The sequence below is a fragment of the Dermochelys coriacea genome, chromosome 24 (assembly GCF_009764565.3).
Source record: "Dermochelys coriacea isolate rDerCor1 chromosome 24, rDerCor1.pri.v4, whole genome shotgun sequence".
NCBI classification, from domain to species: domain Eukaryota; kingdom Metazoa; phylum Chordata; order Testudines; family Dermochelyidae; genus Dermochelys; species Dermochelys coriacea.
Genome location: NC_050091.1, coordinates 3,302,887 through 3,320,598, shown reverse-complemented (window position 1 = coordinate 3,320,598; position 17,712 = coordinate 3,302,887). Strand labels below are relative to the sequence as shown.

Genomic DNA, 17,712 nt, shown 5'->3' with positions numbered 1-17,712 from the left:
TCAAGGCGTCCCCGGGCGATGCTCTGGAATTGCTCCCTACGAAGCCAATCAGGACTCTGGGGAAGTCTCCTCATCCGATGAAGTGAGTTGTAGCTCTCGAAAGCTTATGCTCAAATAAATTTGTTAGTCTCTAAGGTGCCACAAGTCCTCCTTTTCTTTTTTTCTCTGGGAGCAGACTGTCTGCAAAAAGCTCACACAGCTTCCACCTTCCTGGGTCTGACCTTGGAGCATTCAGCATCCTCTGCCCCTCCGTGCGCTTCCCTCAGCGAGTCTCCCCAGACGGGGTCCTGGGGAAGCCAGAGGGTCCTGCACCCAACTTTGCAGTCAGACGTGACTCTTAGCCAGCCAGTAAAACAGAGGTTTATTAGATGACAGGAACATGGTCTAAAACAGAGCTTGTAGGTACAGAGAACAGGATCCCTCAGTCGGGTCCATTTTGGGGGGGCAATGAGCCTGACAACCACATCTGCACTTCACTCCATGTCCCCAGCCAGCCCCAAACTGCCTCCTCCTCCAGCCCCTCCTCCTCTGGGCTTTGTCCCTTTCCTGGGCCAGGAGGGCACCTGATTCCTTTGTTCTCCAACCCTTTAGCTCTCACCTAGCAGGGGGGAAGGGCCCAGGCCATCAGTGGCCATGAAACAGTGGGTTGGCCATTCTCTGTGTCCAGACCCCTGCATGCACCTGCCCTCTAGGGCTCTGCCACGATCATACACCCTTATCCCACCCCCTAGATACTTAAGAACTGCCTAGGGGAAAATGAGGCACCCCCACAATATTCAGAGAAAACATTAAGAACAGTCCCGCTTCGTCACAGTATGTGACACAATTAGTTTGTGAAATTCATGGCCACATGATGTTGAGTCCTAGGGCTTGGTTGGATTCAAATAAGATCACAAGAACTATCCACCATGCCATGAGAGAGGAGGAAAAAAATAGGGTCATCAACCCTCATTCTTTAGACCATAAACCCATCGCTCACTGCCCAGCCTTAGGAACATATTTTCTGTACACTAAGGTAGTATAGTCTAATGGATAGAGAATTTAAGTGTGCTGGGGGAGAGAGGCAGGTGTCAGGGTTGCTGATTTCTGTTCCCAGCTCTGCCATTAACATGCTGCGTGACACTGAGCAAGTCGCTTTCCCCATGTGCCTCAGTTTCCCCATCTTTACTGGGGGATAATGGTACCAGGCTTCCTTTGCAATGTGCTTTGAGGTGTCCTGTTGTCAAGAGCTAAGGATGAGGGACAGTTTATGGTATTTCTTCCACTTTTCTCTGATATGTCTAGTGGTGGCCCCTGGCCCAGCCAAGACCGCATGTGGCTGGCTTTTAGCATGCTTTAATGATGATTGCTCCTTAGTACTGTTGCCTTTTCACTGTCTGCAATGCTGTACCCTAAAGGGGATGTTGGGGATCAGGGAGCTTTGTCAATCATTTCACTACAGCGAGGAATCGATACTCAGTGGAGTGGTAGCAGCCCCTGCTCTGCTGGACTCCGCTTGCCCTCCTGGAGCTGCACGGGGCTCAGAGCTCTTCTTTCTGGCTGTCAGTTTGGCAGTTCGCTGACAGAGCCATTTATTCCTCTTTCAACAAGGCATCAGCAAAAGCTCAACCCGGCCAGGAAACGACTGGTGCAGGCAGGTTGAGGGAAGGATTTTGAGAGCGGTGCAGGGTTCGTTCTCCATGCCTGTTAGGGAGGGTGCCTGCCTGCCCTCCCCTTAGTTCACAATGTGAGGGGCTCCCTTGGGATTCCCGCATCCTGACTCCCAGCTGGCACTGGATTTTCTCAGGGGCAGCATTAGTGACTGTTCCTTCTTAGGTCCCAGGTGCAGTGTGGGGCAGAACACAACTGCCCACCTGTTAGCCAAAGAGGTTGCATCACCTCCATTCTGCAACAGCTGCACTGGCTTCTTCTTCACAGCCAGCTGTTAGCCTTGGCCTTTAAAACCCCTATATGGGCCTGGCTGTCCCAGAGACCTGCCGCTCTTCCCATTACCCATCACAGCATCCAAGGCGAGTGGCAGACTGTAGAATCAGGAATTCGCTCCCCTGTCTGCACCACCACAGCCTGTCTCTTCTGCTTCTGAAGAAAATGTGGTAGGAAGGATGGTGTAGTGGTTGCAACATGTGGGGTCAGTTCCTTGCTCTGCCACAGCCTCCTTGTCATCTTGGGTAAGTCTCTGTGCCTCAGTTTCCCCATCTGTATAATGGAGAGACTAGCACTGCCCTGCTTCACAAGGGTGCTGTGAGGATAAATACAGTAAAGCTTGTGACATGCTCGGATATCACAGCAACTGTGGCCAGGTAACGACCTAAGATAAAACAGCTGAAAGGCCCTTCTCTCTTTGGGCATTTGCCAGAGCCTGTCTGGGTTAGGGTTTTTTTTTTTTTTTTTAGAGTTGTCTTTAATAAAAGGCAGTTTTGGAAGTGTTTAAAATTAAACTGCTGCTGGGCCAAAATGCATCTCAGAGATCCCACAAGGAAAACCACCATCCACTGGAGAAAGCAAAAGAGGAGCAGCAGAAAATATAAAACGGAGGAAAAATTGGCCCAATATTTTAGCCCCGGTGAAGGATTGGTCTGAATTTGATTCTGGAAAGCAGCAGATTCTCCATTTCCTCGCCAGGGGTGTTGAAAGGAAGACCTGGGTTTGGGGTTAAGACACTGGAGTAGGGGTTGAGAAAGCCTGTGGTCAATTTCTGACTCTGCCAGAAACTCCCTGTGTGATTTGGGGCAAATCAATTCATCTCCCTGTGCCTCAGTTCCCTACCTGTGAAATGGAATTATTGAATTCACTAATGGACATCAGGTGCCAGATACCCTGGTGACAGGAGCCATGTAAGCCCTTCGAGGGGGTGGCGGCAGGCTCAGGTCCCAAATTTTTAGAGGCACTTACCCAATTTCCTCTCTCCCCTGGATGGAACTAGGGGCTTAAAACTCTGCAGACGTGGGTTGAGGTGTCATTCCTTAGGGTTTGTGAAATGCTTTGAGCTCCTCAGATAAAAGACGCTGCCCTGTTAAAGTACAAAGAGCTGGTGCATCACTGCTGTAAATTAAGAAATGTGTTTCAACCCTGTCTCTCCCCCCGTCATAAAAGCTCATGTTGTGAAATAGGCCATTCCTACCAGCTTGCAACAGAATCAGCCACCGTGGGGAGCGGAGAGAGGGAGAGAATGCAGGCAGGAGAGAAACGCCGTGTTTTATAATTTATCACTAACATAGCGATCGAGATTCACTTTTATAAAAGATTCCCTTTTGAGGCCGGGACGACGACAACAATACTTAGCGCTTTACACGCAGCATCTTCCATGGGGACGGCCTGGAGTGCTTTGCAAACTCTAATTCAGCCCCCCCACCTCCATCTGTGCAGTAGGAATTTGGTTTTACCCCCATTTTACAGATGGGGGACCTAAGGCACAGAAAGGCTAAATTGCAGCTTGCTCAAGGCCACAGAGCAGGGCAGTGGCTGAAGCTCCCCTGCTCTAACCACTAAGCAATAGTCCTTCCCAGAGCTGGCAATGGAACCCAGGAGTCCTGGCTCTCCAGCCCTGTTCCAAGCACTACACGACACACCACTCACTTGCTTGGGAATAGTGCCTAGGAGTCCTGACTCTCTATCCAGTAGGTCACACTATCTCCCGGATCTGGGGAAAGAACCCAGGTGTTCCAAGCTACATGCCATCTCCTTAACCCCCAACTCGTATCACCGCCATGGATGTTTTATCCTCCCCTCCCTCTTCCCTTAGGGCTGTTTAATGAGTCTCCTCTAATAGGATGAGCAAATGTTACTGGGGTGCATGCGGGGAGAATGGAGAAATCAAGTTATACTTTTCTCCAGCCCAGCTTGCATGGGGCTGAAAACTTCCATTCCAGCCTGACAGAAGCAGGAATCATCTCTCTGGTTGCAGCACGTTATTATCAGGTGCTGAGAGACAAATGATGGTTTTCTTAGGGGACAGATCTTTATTTATTTATTTAAACCCAATGTAACTGTCAGGGATGGTGTGAAGCTAAATCACAGCCTGCTCACACCTTGCAGCAAGTTCTTTTCCAAGAAGGCAGAGGGATGCAAAGTTACATTTCTCTCCCAGTCATCACTCAGGCAAGAATATTGGGGAAAGACAAAAGGCTTTTGCTAGCTCATCAGCGGAGTGTGTTCATGTCAGAATTTCAAGGTGGGAGGACAGACCTGCAATTTCCTGGGCCCCTATCTGTGCTGGAGGGGGCAGGACTGTAATTGACAACAGTAATCAGCTGAAGAATTTGCTCTCATCTGCTGCTCACTGTCTCTGCCTTAATAATAGTAAGAATCTTATTCAGGGTTTATGGAGCCCTTTTCATCTATCGATCTCCAAGCAATGGACAGGGAGGGAAACGGTCACACAGCAGGCGACAGAGTCAGGACTCAAATCCAGGGCTCCTGGCTCAAGCTGGGTGAATCATGGATTTTTTGTTTTGTTGGCAGTAATGCAAAAACTGGGGGTGGGGGGAAGGGAATCATTTCAGGTTAATCCACAGTGAAAATTTTCCAGTGAACTGAAAAGTTTAAAAAAAAATGTTTCAGGTTGAATGAAATGTTTGGTTAGAAATCAACTTTTTTTTTTTTTAAATTTTCAGAAGGAACATTGAAGTCAGTTTCAAAATAAAAAGTAATTTTGAATCAAAAAGTCAAAACTTCCGTTTCAAACATGTCAGAGGTCCTGTCCCCCCTGCCAACCGCAACAATTCAGTGAAATCAACCTGAATTTGTGAATTGTGTTGGTCAACCTGCTGCTGCATTTTTCAACAAGAGAAAAAATTTCAGCTGAAAAATATGGCTCATCTTTCATCCCAAGTCCCTGATCTACTGAGCCCGGCTTGCTTGGCCCCAGAGAGCTCACGAAAACTTATGCTCAAATAAATTTGTTAGTCTCTAAGGTGCCACACGTCCTCCTTTTCTTTTTGCAGATAACAGACTAACAGGGCTGCTACTCTGAAACCTTTCCACTTGTGTTATCCTGTGTGGACTGGAGGTTGAATTTGGGCCCCATGGGGAACAGCACTCAGCAAAACGTGGGCAGTGCTGCCCAGGAAGTGGCATAGCAGGGGTGGCCAGGGAGCAAGCTAGGTCTTCACTGCAAAGAAAAACCCATGGCACCGAATCCCTGAGCCCAGGCCAACTGATTCAGTCTTGCCGGGTTTGGGTTGCGGAGCAGTGTAGATATGCCTCCTTCATGGAGCCCAGATGTCTACACTGCTAGTTTTAGCTCTGCAGCTCAAGTGGACTGATGGAGGTGCTAATACACGGCACCATGGGGTTTTCTTTGCAGTGTAGATGTCCCCACAGTGGCTCCTGCCATCTTCCAGCTGCCAGAGGCAGTGTTCAAGAGACCTAGGTTCAACCCACTCTTCTGCCACAGATGGCCAGAGTGACCATGCCAAGCCTCTATACCTCAGTTCCCATCTGGACAACCACCTGAGGAGAGTCTAGGTTTGATTTTCAGAGTGGCTGAGGACAGGTGGCCAAAAAATTGGGCTCTTCAATGACTTGGCCAGGCTCTCCCAGAGACCCCATGTGAGAGCCAGGAACCAAACCTGGATCTCCAGGGTCCCAGCCCAGTGGTTTATCCCCATGGCTGTGCTTTTTACTGAGGCTGCTCATTCCTCTGCTCATTCCAGGTCTTTCTTCTGCAGCCTCTGAACATTGGAGCAGACACTTCCCTTTCATCTGATGCGCTCAGCCGGGGCACGTCGCATCAAGGGGAGAACAAACGCGCTGGAACTGCAGCAAACGGAAGAGCGTGGAGAAGAGAAATTCCCCTTGTCGGCTCTTCTGAAGGCTGCAGCCCTGTCGCGTCTGTGGGGAGGCGGTGGGGAAGGGGGATGGGAGGGGAGACCAAGGAGCAAGATGTCTGTACAGCGAAGAGGAGCCGAGGTGCATTTCAGCCGGTAGAATAAATTAGAAGTAGTCTCGGGCGCCTGGCATAAATTAGCCGGCTGGTGAGACTGATTTCCTGGGGAAAACGCTGCTGCTTCACTATGGAGAGAAGCCTCCAGAGCATGAATTTCAAAGATTATCTAGACTCCAGGCAGGCACAACTTTAAAGCTTCCTAGGTCACCTAGGGCCGCTAGAAGGGAGAGGTGGTGGCACCTGAAGGAGAGATTTGGGGGCTGCAATAGAGTTTAATTCTAACAATAAGATGGGAACAGGGCTACAGACAGAAGAAGCCAGCATCTATCTTGTCTGGCCATCCATTCATCCTGCTTTCCACAGTTCTTCCTTTCTAGCTCTCCAGCCACTCATCCCCATATACCCCCCCCCATCTATTTATCCATCTAGCTATCGCTCATCCCTTGCTCCAGCAAAAGCCATTCAGATTGACGAAGCACCTTCTGGTTTTCAGATGGGTCCCGGGAGCAGCAGGCAAAGTGCCTGGCTCATGCATAATAAACCAGGCGTGGAAACACACAAAGTAATAGGCTACATTTGTCGAGAAAGAAAATCATTAAGCCAGCCCATTTGCAGGGTTGCCTGGAAAAAACACAAAACAAAACCTACCACCACCATCAACCCAATGTCTCGGCTCCATGTCATTCACAACGGTGCTCCCGCTAAAAGCTTCTGTGAAATAGGTCAGCGGAGCCCGTGCACGGGGAGAGGAGCGGCCACGGTTGTGGTTGTGTTTTGCCAGCCGTGGGGATTATGCTGACGCCTGGAGGGGTCAGTTGAGGTCAGCGGCCCATTGGGCCGGGAGCGGCACAGAGAGTCCCTGCCCCAAGGAGCTTACACTGTAGCAGAGGCTTCATTTCCCTTTGAGGGAGGGCGAGCTGGGCCCGCCGCAGAGAGCGCGAGCACCGATTGCTAGGAAAAGGGGGCGAGATCAGACATGAAGGGGTGTGTCGTGAAGGAGAGGATCTGGGGCCAGAACAACCAACCCCCTCCCCGGCCTCCCCCATTCTTTGACCCAGGATCCAGCCCAGACCCATCAGCTGCGGGGGCTGCCGTTCAGCAGCCAGGGGCAGGAGCCGTTTGCGGCCTGATTCTCTGGGCTGTGCGGAGCGCCAAGCGCCCCCCAGGAGAAACCCAAGCCCCTACATTGGACAGCTCCGGGGGGAGAGCTGCTACTGGGGCGGCGGCGGGGGGCTGCTGGAGAGAAGCCGCTAGAACATTGCTAATGAAGCAGGGACCTGGGGAAGGGGCAGGGGAAGCTGCAGGCAGTGCTAACGAGGGAGTGAGGCAAATTGGGCTGGGCGAAAGGGCCCCCCCCGATGCGGCGTGCAAAGCTTCCTGCTCTAGAAGCAATTCTGCTGTTCGCATCACCAGTGTATCCCACCCCCTTCACCGTCACCCCCCTTTTATGGGCGAGGAACCGATCCAAGCAAAACCCGCTTGTAAATGGCCCCAAATGCTGCGGTGCAAGAAGAGAGTAAATCCAGCGCCACACGTGAGTGCCTGAACCCTGAGCTGTAGCACTCGCACTTGGGCTCCCCACAAACACCCCGACCTCTGCCAAGGCCACCCCCCATCCCCACCTGCAGCCCCCTGCCCCAAGTTCTGCCAAGCCCCCCCATCCCTACCACAGCCCCCCCGGCTAAGTCCAGCCTTGGACACTGTCCACACCACTCCCCAGGTCTGCCAATGCCCCTCAAGCTTCTAAGGCCAGGTCCCATCTCCCTGCCCTTCAGAGGGGCAACCCCCACATCTCACAGGTGTGAATGGAAAGTCTGGTGCCTTTCCCACACAGGATATGCTGGTCGCTCCAGTCATGTTCAAGGCCTTGGGGCCTTCTCTTCAAGGCCCTCAAAGACCTGGGGCCAGGCTACTTAAGGGAAGGCAGAGTGGCCTAGTGGGCAGAGCACTGGCCTGAGACTCAGGAAACCTGGCATTGCCACTGGGTGATTGTAAACAGCCCAGATGCCTCCCAGGAGGCCCTCATGGCTTGGGGAGGTGCTGCAGCACCCTGCCTCCCTTTCCCCCTCTTACGTGATAAGAGACAAGAATCTCTTGCTGCGGGGGTGGGGGGAAGAGGCAGGCTAGTTAATTAAATTTTTTACTCCATTTCTATCAGACCTCACCCTCCCCCCCGGGTCAAGAGATGCTTCCCTCCAGGGTCTGGGCTTAGCTTCAGGCTGGCTGGCTCCTTTCATGGCCCCTGTAGAGGAAGCAAAGTCTTTCAAACACAAACTAAAGAGTCCCCCCCAGCCCTCTGTTCCTGATCCCAAGCAGCAAACCCCCACTGACTCATTCACTAGCTCCAGCTCAGCAACTGCCCCACCAGACCAGGGATTGCGGTGTGTGGATGGGAGTCAGGCTAGCATCATATCATAGGATATCAGGGTTGGCAGGGACCTCAGGAGGTATCTAGTCCAGCCCCCTGCTCAGAGCAGGGCCAAGCCCCAATTTCTGCCCCAGATCCCTAAATGGCCCCCTCCGGGATCGAACTCAGAACCCTGGGTTTAGCAGGCCAATGCTCAAACCGCTGAGCTCTCCCTCCCCCCGAGCAAGCCCTGAGTGCTAACTGTGCTGGGCAGACCTTCCTGCACCCACCTGCAGCTTCCCAGCCTGGCCCTCCACATCCCACCTGGCAGGAGGGGTGCTAGGCTCAAGCATGTTCCCTTATATCCCTTGGCCTTAGTCACATGACCGTCCTGTCACATGACCGATCTCAGGCTCCCACCTGGGGAGGTAAGCAGCTTGGCACAGGTGGGGCTGTGGCCTTGGGTAAATTGCTTCTGCCCAGCTCCTCAATGGTCTTTAAGCTCCTAACCTTCCCCTCGCCCAGTGCCTCAGTTTCCCCTCCCTGCCCAGTGGGGAGATCGCTACCCAGCTCCTTTGTGAAGCGCGTCGAGCGCTGGCGATGAACAGCACTATAGACAAACCCTCCCTTCTTCAGGGCCCTATTCAATGCACCAATTGTCCCCTGCTCCCAACAGGATTTTACAGCCCTCCATCCATACACACTCCCTCCCCTTCCCCCCGGGCATCACTTTCACACAACAAAGGCGATACACGGCCTCCTTTTTTTGGTAACATTTATATTTTTATATATATAAAAAATTAAATATATATAATATATCATGTTTAAGACTAAAAATATAGTACATAATATTTAAAAAAAAAAGGAAAATGAAAAAAAAAATAATCCAAAGTTGGGCCGGGCAAGGGGTGCAGGGGAATCACAGATACATGTCTCTAGAAATCTAAAGGGCCTGTGCTAAGAAAAATACCCCCATTTCCCTCCCACCCACATTCCCATGGGGGAACCAGTGAGCCTGGGCGTTTAGGAATGAGCTGGAAGGTGTGTGTCTGGGGGGTGGAGGTGCATAACCTCGGAGACAATCCCGATACAGTGAGTGTCACGTAAAGACACAGCTTTGATCCATGGCGACTCGACTCCAGGCTTTGCACGGTTCTGTGTCATGGCAGTGAGGGTTTCTATTGCTAAAGATCCCGGCACCGTTGGGGCGAAGGCCAGTCCCGCTGCTTCCCCCGCCCCTGCTCTAGACCGGGGCGAGGGAGAATGGGGGTCACCGGGGATAGGGTGGGGAAGGAAGCATAGACCACAGCTGCAGGCCATGAGTGCGGTTCCTGGGCTCGGGGCCTTGTGGGATCAGGCCTGTTTTAAAGGTACCTTCGTGGGGGAGGGGGTCAAGGTTAACTCCTTGCACTCAACCATGGGGGTCTAACAAGGGTGAAAGCTTGTGAATTAGCACCAGAGAAGGGGGTGAGTTGAACCAAGGGGTGGGTTGTTCCTGACTGCAGGGGCAGGGGGGATCCATCCTCTCCCTCTCCACAGCCACCCAGCCCCTGATGCAAAGGAAAGACTGCCCACGTGCTGGGTTCAGCTGATGAGCTCTGGGACAAGGAAGGCGGAGAGGTAGACCCGACCCATCACCGAGGTCCTGAGTGGAGAGGAACCCACCCGCACCCGGCTGGATCTGGTGCTGGCTTCTGGCACTGAGCTAACCCGGCTCCTTTCTGGGCTAGTGAAGCGCTGTCATGTCCGAACTGCTCCCATCATCCAGCTGCCCAAGGGGCATTTTGTTGGGGGATGCAAAGCAATCGAAGGCTGCTCGGCCCCCAGCTCCCAGTGAAATTCCACGGGACCTGGGTTCCCAACTCCCTTCGGAATGCTCCACACACCGCACTTGCACCAGTTTGACTCAAAAATGGTTTAAAGTTACTCATGCCAACCCCTGCTTGAGCCTGCAAATTCAAGGACGTGGGCTGTTGACAGCAGGAATTGTACATGGGAACCTCTGACTCTTGATGCCTGAACCTCTGCTAGCCTTGAGCTCATCTGGTAGCCAAGCTGTGGCAGGCGCCGCAATCATTAGCTGTGCGGCCACGCCGCTGGTCGGGGGAGACAGAACACCCCATGGGTTGGGTTACACCAGTTTGATGGACACAAACCAGGTAGAACCCAGGAGTCCTGACTCCCAGCCCTGGCTGCTGTAAACCACTAGACTCCTTTCCTAGGAGTTCAGACTCCCAGTCCCCATATCTAACCACTATACTCCCCTCCCAGAGCTAGGAATAGGACCCAGGAATCCTGACTCCCAGTCCTCTGATCTAACCACCAGACCTCCCTCCCCTTGCAGAATGCACTGGGAGCCAGTCCCAGTGAGCAGGAGTTGGCTACAAGCAGGTTTACACCACAGAGCACAAATGCTCAAGAGAGGAAAGAGCAGGGCAGCCATCCAGGGGCCATTCAAACCCTGAAGCCAGACTGAGATTAAGTGAGAAAAACAAAACTCAGGCTTTAAACCCTAGGACCAGCTATGCCTTGTGGCTTTTCCCCAGCTCCCCCTCACAGACACAACCCCCTCCCTCGAGGAATTATTGCTTTGCCCTCGTTTTCCACGGCCCTCTGCACATGCCCAGCCAAGCCCCGTGATCTCTGCAGGGTGCACGGGGTGCTCCCTAGAGTCAAGGTTGCCCAACACATTCCATTCTAAGACCCTGCTTTCAATTGCTTGGAACATTGCAGTCGTTAACCCTTCGGTCTGAAATTTCCCATGCCAGCTGTCTGCCTCAAAGTGGAAGTTTTGGGGGGCGTTGATCTATAATTATATACGGCTGAGCATTAAGAACATGTGCTTCCGGCTTTCAAGAATTTGCTTGGTAGGATATTTATATAAAATATATATTTAGATACATTCATATAAAAAAAAACCTCTTCTCACGTGTCCGACTCATGCCAGCAAATTAGCCAGCACTGGTTTGTTACTTATGATGACTATTAGTCATTATTATTCGTATTGCAGCAGCCCCTGGCCCCAATCATGGACCATGACGCCAGATTTGGCTCACACTTTATATATTAAGATCCCACTTCCTGTACTATCAATCCCAATTGCTCACAAATCGTGAATCAGACAAAAATTGGGTTCTTTTGATTCTCCTGCAGGCTTCTGAACGTTCTGGGGTCACGTTCGCAGGTGCTGGGAGGAGCATGATATCTAGTGGTTAGAGCCTGGAGCCTGGTTCTTTTCTTTAAAACCAGGAGAGCTAGAAATGTATTACTAAGGGGGGGGGGGAAAGCTGAAGTTCAAAATAACATGACTTCTGAAAGTGGCGCATTAAGAGCTGGTCCCCGAATCAGGTTGTTAGCCTGAGACCAGGCAGACCCAGGGTCAACTCTATTCTCCCATCTGACCCGGAGCACGACTGAGCCAGATATTGGGCAGTGTTATGCCCAGCGTTGCAACGCCTAACTCATTGGGAGATAAAACTCAGTTTCCAAAAGGATTTAGGCACTTTGGAGCAAAAGTCCCATCAGCTGTCCATGAAAGTCAGGCTCCAGAGTGCCTAAACCCCTTTGGAAAATGATCTGGGTTCCTAAACCAGTTAGGTGTGATGCTGAGTGCAGCTAGGCCCAAAACACCTTTAAAAATCTGGGTCTCTGGGCTCCAGTTCCCCATCTGTACCATGGTGCTAAGAACCTGACAATGGCCCTCCTAGGTCAGACCAATGGTCCATCTAGCCCAGTATCCTGCCTTCCGACACGGGCCAGTGCCAGATGCTTCAGAGACCAGCCCTGCCCTGCCTCACAGGGGGTCGTGAGGAAAAGCACAGTGACGACTGTGAGGTTCTCAGGTGCCAGGGTAATGGCCGCTGTATAAGTTCCATAAACAGGGCAGGAAAAGAAAAACAGCCCATATCACAACACATGATCAAATCCAGCTGCTTCCAAACAGGCTAAATAAAGGGTCAGGCGATGTTTTAATAAATGGTGACCCCTCCGTTTTAGATTGTTATACGCTCCAGCCAGCCAACCGGCCGCTATAACCATTGCTAACCCCTTCTGTTGATGCCGATAATCCACGCGGCTCATGGCTGTACAATATCTGAAGAGCTCCATAATGTAGGGGGGGTGGGCGGTATCTGTACTTAAAATCTAGGCCCTGAACTGTGCAAACGAAACCGATGCTGCAGGGTCAGAAGGGTCACAGGAAAAGATCCAGAACTGCTGCAGTCCAGGGCTGGAACGGCCCTGCTACACCGGCAGGTACTAGGAGGGAACAGTCAAGACAGGGCTGGTGGCTTTGCCCTCTGCCCAGCCACGCGGGAGATCAGAGTTCGACTCCTGGGCCGGGCTGTGACTGTGGAGAAGTAGGGCCTGGGTTCGAGTCCTGCTCCCTAACGGAGCGATGGCGGAAAGGGCAGTGACGGTGGGGTCCGGGGTCCTGCTCAGCGCCGCTTAGGACTGGCATTGCTCATGCTGCAGGGTGGGACCCAGTGTCGCTCAGCAGCGCTCCCTCTGCCTGGCTGGGGAATGGCACCTCCAGGCTTCGAAAACAGAGCCCGCCCCCCCATCCCTTCCAGGAGTGGGGTGCAGCTTTGCTGGGATACTTGGGAAGCTTGAAAGATACCCTTCACCCCCACCAAAATAACAACCCTGGGAAATCCAGGGGCACCCATCATTTCTCAATGGGCAGCCCTGGAAAGCCCATATCATCAATGGAGGCTGCATCCGCAACTTTCAGCCCTAAAAACACAGCTCTTGATGCCTCGAGCTAAAGGGGCAGCTTCTCCCCTGGCCTCGGGGACAGGCTGCTGTAGTGGCTGGTGCCAGGCACTAGTGGGAGAGATGAGCCTTCAGCGTCCCCGCCCCGGGGTGCCACCAGCCCTAAAACATTTAGCCCCACCGACGCCCTCGCCCCCTTCGCTCGGTTCTACCGTGCAAGCAAATGCCGACGGGTCAAATAAAGCTGAAGTTCAAGGCACAGGAAGTGGTGGAAGAGGCAGGATTCCAATCGGTCCTTTCAGAGGAAAAAAACAACCAACCAACCGCCCCCCTCCCGCCCCCATATAAAATATATATATAAAAAAATCCAACATAAACCCAAACAAAGGTATTCAAAGTGCTAGGGACGGGGGACGGAGTCAACTCGGCCCTGGACGGATAGGGTACTGGGGGAGAGATTGGGGCCCCCTGCTTTCTTCTTGAAGAGGAATGCCACACGGGGGAGGGATCCAATTTGGGGTGTGAGCGGCAAGGGATGCTGTTGTGAATGGAAGCACTTGGATGTGGGGCTGACCTTTCTCCCTAGGGCCAGCAGCGCCCTCTAGGTCAGGGATTCACAACATAGGGGTCACGAGCACTTCACCCTTCCCATATTGCTAAGTGGGGCAGGAGGGATCCCAGTATGGGAAAGGGGTGCTGGTATAGGATAGGGAGTACCTGTATTGTATAGGCGGGTCCCAGTATGGAAGTGGGAGGAATTGGATAGGGGGTCCCAGTATTGGACATGGAACCCTGGTATGGAACAGGGGGTCTTGGTATTGGATGGGGGTCCCGGGTATGGACTAGATCAAAAGCTGCAGCTCCAAGTTGGTTTTCCATATTAGGGCCTGATCCGTCCAGGCGCTGAGCGATGGGCACTGAGGCAGGATCAGAGCCCTTTGGCCATTCGGAGGCTGGCTGCAGGGTTAACCGGCCTGCCAGCCGACAGGCACCCAAACCCCCTGTCCGGGTGCGTTCACATCTAGAGCGCAGTGTCCCCTGTGCCCGCTGCAGCACCCTGGGGGTGCATCCCATCATGCCCTGGGAGCCGGTGACGGCATGACTCTCTGCCTCCTAGCGGCCGAGCTGTGCGGGAGCCAGTTGCAGACCCCAAGATCCCACGGCCCCCAGGGGAATGCACAACCTAGCCTGCCTTCAGCCACCCCCCCATTGCCACTTGGTCCTCCGCTGCCCCACAATCCCCCCCACCCCTTGTTGTCACAACCTTCCACCCCCAGCGTGGAGTTCAGCTCTCGGCCCATCTCCCCTCAAAGATCTGACGCCTGGCAAAGAAATCAGGTCTCCCCAGCGTGGCCGGGGGCAAGTTTCCGGAGTCTCGCTTGGAGCAGGATGGGGCGGGGTGGGATGCAGGCCATTGAAGGGAATCTCCCCCCCTGCAGCTACCAGCACGCCTTATCCAGCCTCCAGCCCGCTGGGAGGAGAGCTGTGCCACATGTGAGCAGGGCTGGGGCAGGAGTGGGGGTGAGGCTCCCCAGCCCCCCCAAAATCTGTTTTCCTTCCAGTCGGGGAGGGCGCTGGCCCTTCGAGACATGGGCTGAAAAGAACGAATGAAGACAACGTGACGGGTGGCTGGCTGGAAGCTCAGATATGGAGGAAGGGGGCCCCGGAGTCAGCCGGACGCCAGGGGCCCTGGAATACAGGCGGTGAGGGGTGCAGTCGCCGGGCAGGCTGAGAGCCCTGCCACTGGGCGGGGGTTAGGGGTGGGCGTGTGGGGGGGGGGTCTGGAAAAGCCCCTGAATATCAGAGGACAGTCACAAAGTACCTATGACCCACTCCCCTTATGTCTCCGGGGAGGATCGTCCCCCCCCAGCCCCCAGGCCCTTCAGACGTGAGTCTGCATCCGCTGCTGGAACCGCTGCCCGTAGTCCGAGTGCTGGGAGGTGTAGGAGAAGCGGGTGGCGCTGGCGTACTTGCCCATGGGGTCGTAGGCATCGTAGGGGGCACGGTCCAAGCTGGGCGGAGGGGGCTGGCTGTAGCCCAGGCGGTAGGTGGCGTAGCCGGCGCTGGGCGGGAAGGCGGCGTGGCCGCCGTAGTTCTCGTAGGAGAGCTGGCTGGCCGTCTCGCCCACGGTGGTGCCCGGCGGGGGCCCCGGGGCCGTCTCGGCGCTGTACTCCGACGCGGGTCCCCGGCTGTAGGTGCTCAGCTGGGCATAGCCGCTGGAGTGGGAGAGGCGGGAGGAGGGGCGCATGTCGTAGCGGGCGGGGCCCGGGGTGCGGTAGTCGGCGTAGAGCACGGTGCGGGAGGGCGGGCGGTCCTCATGGGCGCGAACGTTGTAGTAGCCATTGGTTGGGTCCTGGAAGGAGAAAGGAGAGGGGCAGGTTCAGGCAGTGGCAGGAGGCTCATGTGGGGCAGGGAAAGCTCTGGGTGCCTGTGGAATATTCCGGGGGCAGAGCTGGGCAAAGAACCCAGGAGTCCTGGCTCCCACCCCAGCAGAGACACACATGTAATCCCTTCTGCACACAGAGTTGCTGACATGCACACACCATCACACAACCCTTCGCACGCAAGCACACTCGCTGGTGCGCTCAGGCACATTGGCAGCAATGCACACTCACTCCCCCGCACACTCCAGTCCGCCTTTCCCTGCCCACGCACACACGATCTGTTGCACACTCAGTGGACAGGCGCCCCCCGGGGGTGGTGCCGGACCTTGAGTTCGTACTCCTCCCGCGTGTCGATGGTGTCGCACCGCATATCCTGCTTCAGGTCCACGTCGTCCTTGAACGACTGTCGAGGGAGATGGGAAAGGGACCCGTCAGCTTCCCCGCCGAAGTTCTGCCTTAGCCCACCAGCTGCTTGGCTCCCCAGCCCCCAAGTCATCCCACCCACCGCCACCTGAACACAGGACCAAACAGGCTGTGGCTCCTCCCCACACTCTGGGGGCACTGATGTAACCAGCCAAGAATGGGACCCAGGAATCTGGGCTCCCTATTCTAATTACTAGCCCACACTCCCCTCGCAGATCCGTAGAGAACCCTGGAGTCCAAGTCCTGTACCCTGGGTTGGCAGCACCAGGGATCGAACCTGGGACCTTTGAAACGTAAAGCCTGAGTTGCTACGGCTTGAGCTAAAGGACAGAGCCTGCAACAGACTCATCAACCCCTATTGATCACAGAGACAAAGCACCACTGAGTTACCCCGCCCGCCCTGGCCCTCGGGGGGCGCTCCCAGCAGCTACAGCCCAGGGTGGCTAGACATGGGTGGCTCCGTGGGGCATGGCTGGAGCTGTGGCACCAGGCTTAGCCCGCTGGGCTGTTTGATGGGTGCCAGGCTGGCCTCCTGCCCACCTCCCTCTTGTGAAGCGTGTGGCCAGGAGGCCCCAGAACCCAGGAGTCCTGCCTCCCTGTTCTAATCACCAGGCCATACTCCCGGTCCCAGGGAGGGAACCCAGGAGTCCTGGCTCCCAGCCACTTTCCCCACCACTCTAACCACTAACGCACGCTCTCTGTCCCACAGATGTGCACAGAACCCAGGAGTCCTGCTCTGAGCAGTAGTGAACTGTCTTGCTCTGTTGTGCTGCTGGGCTCGTCCCGGGGCCCCGGGGGGAGATTGTGGGGGGGCCCTCACCGAGTAGATGGCCTTCATGACACGGGTTGCCGTGGAGACGCTGGCCGTGTCCTCCTCGCGGTCCGCGTGCAGCGTCAGGGGCTCCCGGTTCACCGTCTCCACCTTGATGTCCAGCTTGCGCAGGGTCACGTCCTTGCGGCCTGTGAGACACACAGACTGATGGACGGATGGGCAGGAGGGCTCTGCCAGCTGCACCCCGGGCTTCTCCTAGCTGGAGACCCCAGCCCAGAACCCTGGCTGTCGGGGGCCCTGGACTCACCCTTCCCCCTGGCCTGAAAAAACTGGCCTCTTTCCTGGAAAGCCCCCGCAGCCGCCAGTCCCCCCTGCTGGGATGGGGCCTTGGCCAGGGACCTCATGGGCCCAGAGGAAGCGCCCCCCTGTAGCAGGGCTTCCCCGCTTCCAGCTGGTCCTGGCCCCAACACCTGGCACCTGCCTACGCCCAGCACCTGGCGCAAAGGAGCCATGGCCGTTCCCGTCGCCTGCAGGTGTCGTGGGCTTTCCAAGGGGCGCCCGCGGTGGACGAGGCTGCTTGTGGGCCCACGTGCTCCATCCTGGGGTGACGGGGGCATCGGCCCGCAAACTGACACAGTGTGGGGGGAGACACATCCAGCCATGGCCCCTGTGGACCACACGGCTTCTTCGTTCCATCCCGGCCTGTCCCTTGAGTGGCTGGGAGGTGCCAGCTGGGGCAGTCTGGAGCTCCTAGCTCCCGGGCTGAGTTGAAGGGGGTTCCTGGGAATCCCCCCCATGCACTCACTTCCTTTGCGTCGCCTGTAGAGGAAGCAGACCAGGGCGGTGAGGAAGAAGATGAGGAGGATGCTGGCCCCGATGGTGGCTCCGGCGATGATGCCCACAGGCAGGACTTCTGCAGGAGGAACAGGGGTGCTTTAGCTGGGGGAGCCGTGCTGCCCCCTTCCTGCTGGTTCCTCCCTAGCCCGTCCACCCTCACCCCTTAGCCCCCGACTGCCTTGAGATGGAGCAGGATCCCCTCCAAGGTTAGAGGTTGGCATGGCTAGCCCTGCTCCCCAGATGGGGAAACTGAGGCACAGAGCGGGGGAGTGAGCTGCCCAAGGTCTCACATAGTCAGCGGCAGAGAACCAAGGAATCCACCCAGCCTCCTGCCCTAACCATCAGACAA

General features: G+C 55.0%; 1 protein-coding gene and 1 long non-coding RNA gene across 2 annotated transcripts in view; both read right to left on the bottom strand.

Annotated features, from left to right (window-relative positions):
- Positions 1-995: 995 nt before the first annotated feature.
- LOC119847969 lies at positions 996-8,570 on the bottom strand. Its single transcript, XR_005290180.2, has 3 exons — positions 8,525-8,570; positions 2,893-3,010; positions 996-2,239 (listed from the first exon to the last, which is right to left on the bottom strand). It is a non-coding gene; the product is annotated as an uncharacterized LOC119847969 (long non-coding RNA).
- A 2,840-nt stretch (positions 8,571-11,410) lies between these two features.
- The window catches only part of KIRREL1 (kirre like nephrin family adhesion molecule 1), an 84,138-nt gene continuing 77,836 nt past the window's right edge, over positions 11,411-17,712 (bottom strand). The window contains exons 12-15 of the mRNA XM_038383326.2: positions 17,332-17,439; positions 16,575-16,714; positions 15,657-15,734; positions 11,411-15,300 (exon numbers count right to left, since the gene is read on the bottom strand). Coding sequence (XP_038239254.1) covers positions 14,830-15,300; positions 15,657-15,734; positions 16,575-16,714; positions 17,332-17,439 — 797 coding nt within the window. The 3' untranslated portion in view covers positions 11,411-14,829. The remainder of the gene's footprint in view (positions 15,301-15,656; positions 15,735-16,574; positions 16,715-17,331; positions 17,440-17,712) is intronic.